Below are 14638 nucleotides of genomic sequence, written 5' to 3'. Positions count from 1 at the left end.
GTGGAGATCAGCTGGTGCTTGGTCCCACCAGGAGAGCTGGGAGCACCGAGTCTGGCCCCCCAAAAAAACCCTCAGGGTATAAGAAGATCCCCACTCCTGGGACTCCAGCTGACAGCTCCACCAAGCCTTCCCCACCTCCAGCCCAGCTCTGCCCCACGCAGGTCCCCCTCTAACTCACTCAATCCTACCACGACACACGCTTATTTCCAACACGACCCAAGGCAGACCAGCCCCACACATCTCCTCACCTTCAACTTACACACTCCTCTCCCGGCCTAGGCCGGCACCCAGCCCAGCCCCACACTGCACCCTTCGCCCCCCTCACCTGCGGATGGTGACGGCCCGGAAGAGCGGGTACCACACGGAGAACTGGCAGTGCACCACCTGCTCCTTCTTCATCCTCCCCCTCAACCCGAACCGGCCCGGCTCGCCCTGACCCGCACCGCTTCTCCCCGCTGATCCCGGAAGCTCCCGATCCACCCGGAACCTCTCCCGCTGCTCCCGGCGCTACCCGAGCCGCCATCGCGGGCGCACAGGGTGCGGTCCCGCCTCAGGGGTGCGCGCCTTACGGTGTCGTCCGGCCGCGCATCAGCGGCGCTCTCAGCTCAGCTCAGCTCAGCTCAGCGGTCGCCGCCTAAGCCTCAGCCTCAGCGTAGACTGGAGCCGGTGCTGCTACCGATCCCGACTCCCTCAGCAGCCGGGTCGCTCTCCTGGCCTCGTACGGGTGCGTGGCCCGAGCAGGGGGTTCCAGGGTGGCTTTAAGGGAGCGGCGGGTGTTTTTCCCGCCTGGCGGGTTTTGTTTTCCCGCTTTGTATTTGCTTGCTTAAGGTTTTACCTCTCCAGCGTTATAACGGAGCTCTACAACGACGGAGCTGTTTCTCCTCCCCCAGAGCTGCGTTTAGGTTTGTTGCTGTTACGCCCCGTCCTTGGCAATGTTCGAGGCCAGGTTGGATGGAGCTTGCAGCAACCTGCTGTAGTGGAAGGTGTCCCTGCCCGTGGCAGGGGGTTGGAACTGGAGGAGCATTAAGGTCCCTTCCAACCCAAACCAGTCTGTTTTTTGGGAGAGTCAAGTAATGACTGAATAATACGTTCTTTTTAAGCTGTCGTTTCTTTGCGTGTGTGCCCCTGTGTGGAAGGCTGTGTCGCTTCCGTGCTCTCACCTGTGCCATTTGAAGCTGCCTCTCCAAGCCCTCACGCATCAGTTGTCTGAAGGTTGATAACAATATGGAGAGGACTTTAATCCTCTTCTGCATATGCAAGATGGCCTTTGTTGTTGTTGTCTGTTCTGCAGGACAAGAACCAGTTGGTTTTCTATATTCTATTTGGTGCTGAGAGCATCATCCACACTGTTAAGTACCATGACAAAGGTGAAGCATTGTTTTCCCCACATTTTCCTCCCCTTCTCTCCCACCAACTTCCACTAATTAATTTCTTTTGTTGCTAAAGTCATATTGCTGAACTCCGAGTGTTGGTAACAAATTTAAAGTGACTTAGGAGGTTTTAATGATCTTTACCTTCAGCACATGTATCTCAGCATAATGTTAGTTATCTCATGCATAAAGCTCTGCCTGTGTCTCTTTATGCATGTTCTGGATAAGAAATGATGTATTTTGTTTTACCTTAAGTTTGCCTTAGGGCACCATTGCTGAGTTTATGTTAAACCTGATTGGGTTGTGGAGTTCGGATCAGACAGTAGGTTTTAAAAAGTGATTTATAAAAGCTAATCCCTCTGTCATGACTTGGATGGAGTTTAAGGTAAAGCCCTGGTAGCTTGGCTACACTCTAGATGATTCACAGGCTGCAAGTTGGCTTAAGATTTTAATTCCTGGGAAGGATAATTTGGAAGCTGTAGAATGGTGGGATCTTTCATTGAAAGGAAACCACTCAGTAAAGTAAAAAGCCATGGGAATAAAGTTATACTTCGAATAAATGGTATGCCCTTTTCTGGTCTGAGTTTGACCCTCACATGAAAGAAATGGAACAAGTAGCCCTGATTTGCCAGCAAAAGAACCTTCCTGCCTGAGGGCTGCAAGATGGGGTCTATTGTGAAACCTAACACAGGGCTTTAGAAACCTTACACTGTAGTGTTGATTTTCAGTTGGAGCTAATTTTTGTTTATGCACAAAAAGTGTTGCCACCCTTGACAGTATAACTAATGTGAGGTATCAGAATTGCAGCCTTCATTTAACCAAATGGTTTTTCAGCTTTGTAACAGCAGAAATTCTCACTTCTATTCAGTCTACTAAATTTGGGAAAAATTATTTTTTTTTGGTGGAACTTTAAAATGCCACTCATACATAGAGTTACTGCACCCACTTGTGGAGGAAATCAAAACTACAGGGGCTGCAGGAGGTGAATACCTCACTGTTTTAATTTTAGTGATAATTCAAATCACTGAAGCTGTGTAATATTTTGTTCTTTCCAGTCACAAGCCACCCTTGAATCTGTCCACTGCAGAAGGGAGCTGTGTTGAAAACAACTTCTGCCATGAGAAGGTCCTAGTACGGTTTTGTAACTGATATAGGTAAGTATTAATACTGTTCTACAAACCATTACTATAGCAGCTTGTGGGGTTTAGGGTACAACTGGGGTTACTCCACGTTTGAGGAAGATGCACTGATACTTCCAAGCTTGTGTAGAAGGATTAGTATGATCATTGGAGCAGGATTTCCTGTGAGGGGAGACTAAAAGACAAAGATTTCTTCAGCCTGATAAAAAAAGGGAGTTTAACAAAGGTATGGTTTGCTGTCTATTCTCTTGATATGTTTATACTGTCAAACTTTCCAAACAGGAAGTGAATTTGTGGTAAGTAGCTATGTGAGGGGTTTCTGGTTTTAAAGCTGTATACTTTGGGCATCACACAGAGCCTCCTTTGACTCTTTCCTCTGGATGACCAGGAATCTCTTGGAACTGCTGTGCTGGGCTGGACTTCTTTTGCATAGGTTTTGTGGAAAGCTTGATCCTGTATTTGAGAGTTACAGCAGGGGACCATGGCCATTGTCCAGCTACAGCTCTTAAATCCTGAGTGAAGGGAGTTGGAGACTTCGCTGGCTCAAAACCAAATTGGCAATGGCTAACTTAACTAACGTGGCATAGAAATTGAATTGTAAGTGAGGTTCTAGAACAGTTTTTCATACAAATAGTAGTAAGGTAGGTAGTAAACCTACATAGCTATAAAATGGAGCTTCATTATTTTAAGAAAGGATTATAAAACAGATTTTTGGAAGAACAGAATTGGGTTTAATAGGTCAGGGTTTCTTTTCAGGAATTATGTTACATAAAAACAACCTGAACATTTGACCACTATGACCTACTTTATACAACAAGACTGTCCTAAGACTTAAAAAAGATCCTGCCCTGTGGACATGCTGAGGAAATGGCATTAAAACATTAAACATTAGTTTGAATCCTGCTGATAACCGGGAATATTTTGTAGGACCTATTCTCCTTAACTACTTTGTGGAATTAAAAGCAAATCTAATAATGTAAGAAAGCTGATTGTTGCTACATGCTCTTAAATGTTTCACAAATGTGGAGTAGATACTACCAGAAAAGGATAAAGATGAAGTAAGAGATGAAAGTGCTATAATTGGTTATGACAGAGGTGGTGGTTACTTGCTTCTGATGCTGTTCATTGCTAGAAACTCTGGTGTGAAGTCATCAGAAAAATTCCTGTTGACTTTATGGCAACTTTACAACCATCAGTGCTAAGAATGATAGATATCTTTAAGATCGGACCACCTTTCCTGGTGTTTAAACTGGTTTACTTCTTTATACTGTCTTTTTACTTACGATTCATGCTATTTTCAGGACTTCAGTATTATAACTTCATGTCAGAGTTTAGCTTCCTTGGAATAAGAGCTTCTGTGCTGAAAGTGCCCCATAGCTCTGCAGTGAGACAGGGGCTAATGGTGAATCTCTAATGCATATATTTTATTGCTTACTGGTGTGGCTTTCAACTACAACTGGATTGAGAGAAGGAGTGGACCATCTGCCTGCAGAGCGTTAAGATGCAGGCTGAGGAACAGAGCTGCAGGTGCAGAGCATTGCTTGCGCACGTGGTCAGTTGCCTTTTGCACGGTGTTAGCCACGTCGTTCCCAGTAAGCACGACTGACGTGCTGTGGTCACACTAACTCCATGTGCCTCCTAGGCTTGCAACAGAGGTGACTTTTTGACCTTGTTTTTTGGGGAAGGATTGAGTCATTTATGTGTTTGTGATGCATGGAAGGTGGAGGTAGGCTCTAGTCTTGAATCTTTCTCAATACCACCAAAATCTGGGTATAAGGTTTTTTCCAACTTTGACAGTAGAGTGCGTAGGCTTGTTGTGGCAATGCTGTGTTGACAGAGCACTTCAACCACATCAGGATGAAACAATTTGTTTCCATCAGGATGGATCAATTTTGCTTCTGTGTGTGTCTGACCTTTGAATAGTTAAGCAGGGTGTCTTCAGCCAGCATAGCTGATTGGCAGCTGATTGGACTGTCACAACTATGTAAGTCAGGGATCTGACCCAAACTTCTACTTCTGCTTCGATTTATTTGACTCTGAAACCATCAGGTGGACCTGGAAACTGAACTGACTTGTCATCACACATCCCTAACTTTCTCCAGCAAGTTTTATTTGTTAATTTAGAATGCAGAACCTTTTAACTTTTCTCTGAAAGCAAATATTGACTTTGTTTCATAGTAACCTGGACTTTGATCAGGAGGGAAGAACCTGACATTCCTGAAAATGGCAGCTGAGAAGTCCACAGAAGTTCGAAAAGCTGCTAGACAATTCGTCCTTAAAGAAGAGGTACAACACTTGGCTTTGACACCTTTTGTTTTTAAATAACAATGAGTTGAGACCAATCAGAGTTTTGTGAGTGCAGAGTAAGAAATGCTGTAGATGCTGTGTGTTTGTAAGAATCTGTTCAATAGACAAAACACTTCTTCCTGATGGGCAGAGAGTTTCAAAAAGGTGACATTTCTCTTTGTTGAAATAATCATAATGATTATCGATGGGGAGAGAGGAATCTACAGTGTTGTATTATTTTAAGCTGCTTTGGGGGGGAGGGCTTTATTTGTTACTTCTGTTGTCTATCCAGGCTGTTTGCACAGTTCAGTAGTAATGCTGATACCTCTCAGAGACTGTACACTCTGAGATCATGATGCTCAGCCTTGGTTTCCGTTCCTTCAAGATGAAGAACCACTAAGAGTTGCCTTAACATTGAGGATTGTACCTTCTTTGATGCTTTCTGAAAGGGTCTGAATTTAGATGATTGCTGTTCTAAAGACATTAGTGAGGAGGTAGTAAGAGTTTTGAAATAATATTCTGTGCACATCTTCACAGACTCAGAAGATACTAACGAAGGAATTTGGAGGTAATTCTGGGTGTTTTGTTTATCGGGAGCACCCTAACTTAAACTGCCTCTATTTGTTTCTCTCCTGAGTAAATTCATAGAAGTTAACCCTTGGTGTTAAAGTGGCAACAGCATCACGCTGTTGCTGTAACACAAATGTAGTTTCTTTTATCCAGTGTTCCAGTGTGGAATGAACGCACAGGCTTGTAATTTCTCTAGGTTTCAAGATAAAAAACTTTAGATTTGTGTTGTTGGGATATATTTATGGCTCTTCCCCTGGGGTGGTTGTGTAAGATGAATATTCCTCAAGCATAAGGGCTTTAATTTTTTTAAGCATCTGGGGTTTTCTATTAAGACCTGTGTTTTTTGCAGGCAACATTTTAATTTTGTCCTTTTTTTTTTCATAATACCTCTTAGTTCCTCTGCTTTGGAATGTTGTACTGCCTGGTGTCATTGGAAGTTTGGAATCAGCCTTTACTGTTTTAAACTATTTAGTTTTTTCAGTCATCCTGTAGGATTAATACAGGAAAGTATTTACTGTGCCTCTGCCAGTGGCCCTTATATTAGAAGTGGTTCTGTAGCTACATGGTCTGATGTTGGAGAATCTTCTTCCAGCAAAGTGGAGCTGATTTTGTTTTATTGTTCCTGTTTCTGGGAGGTCTATTACAGGCCAAAAGCTGTACTTAAGAATACCTGATTAAAACCAGGACATTTTGTTTGATGTTGTTTCTTTTGTACACATAAAATCTACTCTTTATTTTTCTTCTGTCTTTTTGGAATGTGGACAGGTCTCATTGCTTACAGACCAGGGATTTCTTTTTCCTCTTAAGATTCCTGGGGACAATGATGTGGTTCTCATTTCAGCCATTTTCCCCTTTCTGCTTAGCAATAACTTGGGGGGAGGGAATGATCCTCCAGTTCTACTGCAGTGATATTGGACCACCTGTAATCTGCCTTTTTGTGTTCTCTGCAATGTTTAAAGACATTCATTAACACAAAACATTTAGCTGTGTTTATTTCACTGAAGTATACTCCTCTCTTTGGATAACCAATGGAACACGATCTTCTATTCCTCTTTTGGATCTTCCTGTACTCTAGTTCTGCAGTGATTTAAGAGTGAATACAAAGCTATTTAAAATATACCTAAATGCTTCCAAACTGAATTACTTCTTGTCTCTGTAATGAGCAGAATATACTTAATCTCCTTTCTTGCTGTTTTTGTGACCACAAAGCCATCAGAAAGCCCTTTTGAGAGCACATAGCTCTCCTTTTCCATTTCCCATCATGGAGAAATATTATACTTTCCAAAATAAATACAAAACTCCTACATGTAAAGTGCATGTAGCAGGTTTACAACCATGGGAGTGCTACTGTTATTTCAATTGCCTGTCAAACAGTTCTTTGGAAGAACACATTACATGAGTTCAACCAGCTCACTTATAATTTCCTTGATACCTGAATCGCTTCAGATTTGCCTCCTGCCCCCAACTGATGCTGTACTGTGCTTGTGTACCCTAAATAGAGCTGCATCATGGACTACATATTGTTTCTCTACATTCTTTTTTTAGTCGGTGAATCTCTCACTTCAAAGTTCAAGATCTGCATAGCCACACAAGCCCTCTTTGCTCCTGTCCTGCACTAGAGCATTTCAGTCTGCCAGCCACGTGAATGACCTCTCAGACTTCATTTTTTGCTACAATTTTATGTTGTGTTTTTTTTCCGCACATTCTTATTTCATAGAATCATTGAATCATAGAACAGTTTGGGCTGGAAAGAGCCTTAAAGCTCATCCAGTTCCAACCCCCTGCCACAGGCAGGGACACCTTCCACTAGAGCAGGTTGCTCCAAGCCCCATCCAACTTGGCCTTGAACACTGCCAGGGATGGAGCAGCCACAGCTTCTGTGGGCAACCTGTGCCAGTGTCTTACCACCTTCACAGTAAGATATTTCTTTCCTAGTATCTAATCTAAATCTCCCTTCTTTCAGTTTAAAGCCATTCCCACTTGTCCCATCACTACATGCCTGTGTAAAAAGTCCCTCTCCAGCTTTCTAGGAGGTACTGACATACTGAAGTACTGAACTTTAGGCACTGGAGCTGCTCTAAGGTCTCCCCAGAGCCTTCTCCAGGCTGACCCAGCCCAGCTCTCTCAGCCTGGCTCCAGAGAGGAGCTGCTCCAACCCTCTGATCATCTTCACGGCCTCCTCTGGACTCACTCCAACAGATCCACGTCCTTGTTATGTTGGGGGCCTCAGAGCTGGACACAGGACTGCATGGGGGGGGTCTCACAAAAGCAAAGCAGAGCAGGAGAATCACCTCCCTCAACCTGCTGGTCAGGTTATTTTTGATGAAGCCCAGCATACACTTGACTCTCTGGGCTGCAAGAGCACACTGCTGGTTCATGTTTTGCTTCTCATCAACCAGCACCTCCAAGTTCTTCTCCTCAGGGCTGCTCTTAATCCATTCTCCTCTCAGCCTATGTTTATGCTTGGGATTGCCTTAACCCAGGACATGACTTTGCGCTTGCCCTTGCTGAACTTCATGAGGTTTCCACTTGCTTACCCTTGTTCTGTTGCTGTCAGTAGTGTGTCTCATTAGATAATAGGAAGTGCTTTGCTCATCTTCCTGATTACTTCTGGTTTCTGTGGTCAGATCTATTGCGAACTTGATACAAAATTCTGCAGACAATCCTGTCTGCCCATACCTTCAGCAAAGCTTAAAATACAGGTTACATTGAGTAAATTGCTAGGCTAATACCCAGGGAAAATAAACTCAGCTCAGAAAAGACACTATAATAACATCAATGCCAAGCACTCAGTCAGCAGCTCAAAATCCTAAAAGGGCAGGTGTGCATCACTGCTTACAGAAAACAGCAGTTCCACAAGGCCACAGTCTGAGATCACAGCAAGAAGAGTTTCAGAACCATCTGGTTTTCAGTCTTGCATGCTCAGGTAAAGACCATGCTCTCTGGTAAGTGGGCATCATGATCACCAGCATAGCAAAAGTCTGTGCAGACCAGTCGCCCTTTTTCAGCTGAAACATGACCTGTGCAGAGGCTTCCTAAAAAGATGAGGACTTTCCAGTACATAAAATCCCAGTGAATTTATTGAAACTTGCTTATAAAGTCATGTTAAGAAAAGTTACTGGGCTTATTTTCTGTTCCTAGTCAAGAACTTGGAGTAAAGGTGTTTTTCTGGGTTAGCTGCAGGAACGTTGTTGCATGTTCCAGCCTGTATTCCACTGCTGAGATTTTTGTCTTCAAGAGAATCCAAAAATAGTGGTGGTGTTTCTCCCCTTAGTTCCCAAGTTGGGATTAATCTTATAACATATTTAATCAAAATTCTGTATTTTAGGTAATTGCAGAAAGGAAATGGTTGAAATTTGAAGAAACAACTTACACTGATCCCTTTGGTAAAACCAGGTAACTGCTTCTCTGGCATCTCAGACTTCTATACTGTTCCCAGTCAACATAGCCCCAGGCTAGAGAACAGGAGCATTCCAAACCTGTTACTCCACACAAGATGAGAGTTATTCATTCTCCAATAACTTTATAGTTTTTACTGTTCAGAGAAAAATAAACTCTTACTCTAGCAGATATTCTGGCATGTGGCATTGAACTGGGCTCCTAAATCCTGGGCACACTGGATCCTGGTTTACTTGGCATTTCCAGTGCCTTGCAACTGTGCAGAAGCAAGTTGTAGCCACACAACTAGACTAATGACCAGAGTCTGTCCCTGGGTTTTCTGGTTCTTCACTGAGGCCTCCCTTTTGCCTGCTCATGGTGCTGGATCTTGTGTACTACTGACAAATAACTGTCCTCTCATGTATTATCACACCTGTTCAGTCCTTTTGTGTGCTTTAGTTCTGTGTATTTTTCTAGATGTGACAATGTGGCTTTACTTTCCTTTCCTCAATATGTTAGATTCTCTGCTGCTGTCTTTCTCCAGTGCCTCCCAGTTCATCCTTTAAAAAATAGCCAAGATTGGAGTGTTTGTGAAAGGATTTTTATTGCTGGTGGATTTGGGGGGTTTACTTATCCCATTGCTTATTTTGAGAGGGAAGCTTTGGTCTTTCCTACATGTGTGCTCTTCATGTGCTCAGGTAACTGAGCTGAGAGCTCACAGTAACTTACACTATAAAAATTATGCAGAAGTAGGATAAAAGATGGAATGCACAGGGTCCTGTTACAAAACTGTCTTTCAAAATCTGACAAGTGTTATGTATGAATTGCTTTATTTTTGCACTTTTCCAGGATCACTTATACAAGACTTGCTTGTTTTTGACAATCACTCATGTCCTTCCCTTATTTTTAGTGATCTTAAACAGTCATTAGTTGTTTTCTCTCTCCCTCTTTAAATAGGCTGAACAAAATTATACTACAGACATTTCAAAGTGCCAGTATATGACAGAGCCTGCCTAAGCCCGACTGCTTTCTTATAGGCCCTCACTGTGTGATGGTGTATTTTGCTTTTAAATGAAAGTATCAAGTGTAGAAGATGACTTACACATCCATTTGTTCTTTCCTCTGTGTTAAACAGAACGTGGGAAACTGTAAAGCGTACTGGCAACAAAAAGGGGATCTCAGCTGATGGTAAGACATTGGTGCTTAGTTTTGTTTGCGTTTTTTCCTGTTATAGAGCTGACAAACTCATAGACCTTAGAGCAGCTTCCAGTACTTAAAGGGGCTGACAAGAAAGCTGCAGAGGGGCTTTTTACAAGTGTATGCAGGGACAGGACGAGGGGAAATGGCTTTAAACTGAAAAGGGGACAGATTTAGAGTGTATGTAAGGAGGAAGTTCTTCCCTGTGAGGGTGCTGAGGCGCTGGCAAAGGTTGCCCAGAGAAGCTGTGGCTGCCCCATCCCTGCCAGTGTTCAAGGCCATGGCAGGGGGCTGGAACTGGATGAGCTTTAAAGTCCCTTCCAACCCAAACCAGTCTGGGATTCAATGAATGAACGGAAGATGGGGAGCAAATAGGTCAGCAATGTTTGCTGTACCCTTGAGCTAATTAAATACAGTCTTCAGTGTCGAAGAGCCAGAACCTTACTGGTAGGAGTGTTTTCCCAAGATCATTTTATTCACTTCAGAACAGTGGAGCAATTTCAAAGATGTCCTGGGTGCCCTGGTAGAGAGTAGCTCACAGATTGGTCAGTTGGGTCTGCTGTGAGGGGCTTGGGATACAGTTGTCTCTGGGAGATGATTTAGCCATGAAGGGAGCGTTTCGGGGAGTTCCATACATTGGCTCCCAAACAGTCTGCAGTCAAGAGAGCACACCCCTAAGTACTGGTGGGCTGAGGCTCAGTCTTGTTTGGTACATGTGCCTCTTGTTTGCTCTTTGAAGATCCCATTTTGGGCTTTTGCCTCTCACCATGCCTAACAGAATGAGGTTAAATTCATAGTTCAGGATTCTGGAGCAGGCATCTAAACGTTTAATGCTCAAAGTAACAGTGCTTGTATTTCTTTCCAGATCTAGCACCAAGTACCTTCTGCTATACTCTGTATGTACTTGTGTCTTCTGTGACTGTAGGTGTCGCAGTGATAGCGGTACTACAGAGAACTCTCCACTACGACTGCATTGTCCTCGTGAAACAGTTCAGGCCCCCAATTAATGGCTATTGCTTGGAATTTCCTGCAGGTAAGTGGCTGAAGCATTAAGATGGGTCACAGAAAGCTGACAGTTAAGTGTGTTTAGATGTGCTGGGAGTGTCAATCTCAAGCAGCTCTAACTAGAAAACCATGGTGAGCTCTGTAGCTCAGTGTGCTATTCCCAAACAGGAATATTTGGTGATGAAAGATACAAAATGGGCTCATTTTAGCAGATTGGAGACATTTTGCACAGCAGTCTGGTAGAAGAATATTGCGTTTCCCTCCACTCCTTAAGAGTCAAAGCATTTGGCTTCTTTCCCTTATGAGGATATAAACTCTTGTTTCCTGGGAAGGTAGCAGATAATCAGCCTGGGAAGGCTTCTGTAGACAATCATATGAAGACGTGGACAGCAGCCTGATGAGTCCAGGAACTGGAATCCTGCCTAATTCTTCAGTTTTATCCCTGTGTAAAAGTGTAATGAGAATGTTTCACCTCTTCCATAAGGCTGGATTCAATCTGGGATGGGTGTTATGGTCAAGTGTCTGCTTTTAATTGTTTCTGTGTGTTATTTATCCCACAGGCCTCATTGAGGAAAATGAGACTGCAGAAAGCGCTGCATTGCGAGAGCTGGAGGAAGAAACAGGGTACAAGGGGGAGGTCACTGAATGTACTCCAGGTCTTTGCTTTGTATTTTATTTCCCACCCAAAGCTAATTCTGCCTTTGACAGATACTCTAAATGTCTAAAATGCTCTAAAAGAAAAAGAGCTGTGCAGGAAAGTCTACACAGATCAGCACAGAGCAGTATCCCATGGCTCGTTGTTGCTGAGTTGCTAGCTGAACTGAAGTGACAGTTTGATGTCTATAGGGGAAAACTTTGCTCTGAACTAAGATCCTTGACAGAAAACCCAATTGTTCAAGCTGTGATTTGGCATTTTAGTATAAAGGTCTAAATTGCTGGACTTAATGTGAACAGCTTTTGTGAACTTAGGTATTAAAAAATAGCTATGTGATGCAGCCTGAGTGGAGGTCACATCATGCCGCTGTGGGGAGGTGACAGCACTCAGGTTCTACAGCCAGAAAGGAGAGACTAATTGGAGTAAATCCAGAGAACCTTTGGAACATGATTGTTGCCAATGCAAAGCAAAATGAAGACAAAATGAGCATCACAAATTAAACTTGAAAAGGTAGAAAGGTGAGGCAGCTTCCCTAGGATTACAAGTAAATGTCATTATAGTTGAGACTTGGCTCTTGATTACCAGGTACAACATGATGGGGACTGATATGGAGACAGGTGGTGGCAAAACCAGACTTGACTGAAGAAGCCTATAAGGAAATTGTAGCTTACAGTTTAATCTGCAGTCTATGGGATGCAAAGTAAACCTAGCTGTGGAAAACAGGTCTTACAAGGGATCTGTAAAAGCACTGAGAGGCACACAAACACTGCTTTTAAAAGCCTGTGAAGACAAACTGTTCACAACCTTTCCAGCCTGAACATATGCCAAACACGTGTTCTCCTCTTGTATCAGGATGCATTTCTGTGAAAGTTTTTGGTAAAATGTCAAGGTGCCTGACTTGTGCTTTTGACAACTTAACTTCTGCCTGCGCTTGTTGGCAGCTCTCTGCTTGGACCCAGGTTTGTCAAACAGCACCACACACATTGTGAGCGTCACCATTAACGGGGATGAGGCTAAGAACACAAGACCTAAGCAAAAACTGGGTGAGTTTTGTACTGTTTGTTTGAAAATTCAGAGAGGATAACAAAAGAATGGGTTTAAAAGAACTGACCCTACCACTGTAGGGACATCTCTTCTGTGCCAGCTGATGTAGATTCTGGACATCCTTCAAATCATATCCTGCAGCCTGGATATGCAGAGCTGTGTTTCTTTGCTAAATTCCCTGGGAAGACCTCAATGTTCAGTGTCAGGTGTTGTCAAACCCAGAAGGAGAAACCTGGGTGCCACAGTTCAGTGAGGGCCATAAGCCCTTGTGAACCCTGATATTCCTGTTAGTTGTGGCTTGACCTTGGAAATCATTACAGTGTCACTCACAGTCAGCTATCAGAATGCTTTTTAGTTGTAAGCTCTGTGTATGTCAAACCCCTTAACTTACTCCTTTTTACTTTCCTTCCAGATGATGGAGGTATGTTGGGTAACTGCTCCCACTGACAGCAAGGTTGAGAGTGAGCTACATATGGCAAGTTTTACGGAGAACGTCAGTTAAAACTGGTTCTTATTTGGGCTTTGTTATCTCCTGGCCCTAATAAAACATGCATGAGACTGACTTTGGCCTAGACATGGAACATTATTGCATCAGTTCTCTCAAGCATTTCACCTAAAGCACCAGTATCTCAGAACATACAAATGACTAAATCCACAGTAGGTGTAGATGAAGCCCCAAAGACAATGAATTCAGGTGGACAGGGGAGGTGTAAGTCAACGCATATTTATCAAGAGCAAAATCTTTGTGCTGTTTTAGTCTTCAAATGCATCTATAATCCATTACTGTACCTGTATAAATCAAATGAGTCTATTTCAGTGTATTTTCCATTTCTAGAAGGGAGAAGGTCTTGTTTTGGAAGGGTTCTGACCCCCCATGGCTGTCAGCTGCACTGTTTTTCCCAGTTTCTTTCTGTCCGACCTGTTTTTTAATGACCCCAGTCCCGGACTTCCCGCATTTAATTGGCCTTTTGGCGATATGTGTGCAGGCTCAGCAGCTTTTGGATGACAATGAGCATTAAGTCAGTTGTTTTTCCCCTTTTAAAAGGTAAGAAACAGGACACTGAGGTAACTTCCTTTGCTGTTTGCAGATTTAAAGGTGTGTAACACTTTTGTTCTCTCCTAGAATTTGTGGAAGTTATTTCACTTCCAAAGAACGACCTACTGCAAAGAATCGATGGTAAGAGCTTGCTGACATGCTAAATGCACATTGAGAAAGCCTTAGCTTCCCTCCTCATAGCCTTTCTCATCCAAGAAACCTCTGTCTTAAAAAGCCGTGAGAGGCTCAGCAAGGGAAGAGTTAGTGACAGCATCAGGTGCTGGCATGAAGAGTTAAAGTCTTGATGCTGCTCAGCTTCGTTGTAGTGCAGGACTTGCATTTGTATAGAGGAGGAGTTTAAACAATCTCATAATTGTATTTTTCTTTCTTTCCAGAGCTGGTGGCAGAAGAACACCTGGCAGTGGATGCCAGGGTTTACACCTATGCACTGGCCCTCAAGCGTGCGGCAGAAAAACCGCTCCAAGTCCCTTTTATGAAGTGAGAAATGTGGTTGGAAACTGCCCTGTTCAGATGGCTCAGAAGGTTTAACTTTCCTTGTAATAGAGGTCATTTGCTTTACTTGTAGAGCAAAAGCATTTGTAGGAATAACCTTGGTATTTTTATCTGGAATTATGTAACTAACAAAAAGTGTCCCTTTAACTGCTCAGGCTGTCAGGCCTTGACTGAATAATGGAAATAAAAGTGCTGTTTAATTTTCAGAGGAGCTCATCCCTCACTGTGTTTGTCATTGCAGTGTAAGGAAGATGCTCAAGTGACTGTGGTTGGTGTTGTACCAAAGCCTGTTAACTCAGGGTGGGTGCAGAACAGTGTCCATCTTCCTCATCTCTCATCCACACACACCAGTAGCATCAGCAAAACAGCCATCAGTGATTCCTCCATGACAGGAGCAGCAGCATGGGGACACAGGGACACACTCTGGCTGCTGTGTTTGAAACTG

General features: G+C 43.4%; 2 protein-coding genes across 6 annotated transcripts in view; one reads left to right on the top strand and one right to left on the bottom strand.

The window, feature by feature from the left end:
* CDC123 (cell division cycle 123) overlaps positions 1–519 on the bottom strand; it is a 39728-nt gene extending 39209 nt beyond the window's left edge. Inside the window, exon 1 of one of the 2 annotated variants that reach the window (XM_062631878.1) lies at positions 326–519. In XM_062631878.1, the coding sequence (XP_062487862.1) occupies positions 326–399 (74 nt within the window). In that variant the 5' untranslated portion in view covers positions 400–519. The remainder of the gene's footprint in view (positions 1–325) is intronic. The other variant, XM_062631877.1, reaches the window with a different exon arrangement.
* Positions 520–637: 118 nt separating this feature from the next.
* Positions 638–14399, top strand: NUDT5 (nudix hydrolase 5). Of its 4 annotated transcripts, none has more exons than XM_062631875.1 (8): positions 638–724; positions 4688–4795; positions 8694–8761; positions 9879–9931; positions 10866–10973; positions 11506–11601; positions 12542–12643; positions 13057–13753. In XM_062631875.1, exons 2-8 carry the CDS (start codon positions 4733–4735, stop codon positions 13089–13091), a joined length of 525 nt encoding a protein of 174 aa, XP_062487859.1. In that variant the 5' UTR covers positions 638–724; positions 4688–4732; the 3' UTR covers positions 13092–13753. The 4 variants fall into 4 exon arrangements, 3 of the variants coding, with proteins under 3 accessions (XP_062487859.1, XP_062487858.1, XP_062487860.1); XM_062631874.1 differs by lacking the exon at positions 638–724 and adding an exon at positions 2426–2524; XM_062631876.1 differs by lacking the exon at positions 638–724 and adding an exon at positions 4592–4610.
* Positions 14400–14638: the final 239 nt, after the last annotated feature.

The sequence above is a fragment of the Pezoporus occidentalis genome, unplaced genomic scaffold (assembly GCF_034315485.1).
Source record: "Pezoporus occidentalis ecotype Australia unplaced genomic scaffold, CSIRO_AGI_Poc_V1 ctg38, whole genome shotgun sequence".
Taxonomy (NCBI): domain Eukaryota; kingdom Metazoa; phylum Chordata; class Aves; order Psittaciformes; family Psittacidae; genus Pezoporus; species Pezoporus occidentalis.
The sequence above is the reverse complement of the archived record's forward strand: the minus strand, read 5'-3'. Positions and strand labels throughout refer to the sequence as shown.

Coding starts and splice junctions, on each gene's coding strand:
- NUDT5 (XM_062631875.1), top strand. CDS start 4,733: ATGGCAGCTGAGAAGTCCACAGAAGTTCGAAAAGCTGCTAGACAATTC. Junction 10,974..11,505: donor TTGCTTGGAATTTCCTGCAG/GTAAGTGGCTGA, acceptor TTTATCCCACAG/GCCTCATTGAGGAAAATGAG. Junction 11,602..12,541: donor GGTCACTGAATGTACTCCAG/GTCTTTGCTTTG, acceptor GCTTGTTGGCAG/CTCTCTGCTTGGACCCAGGT.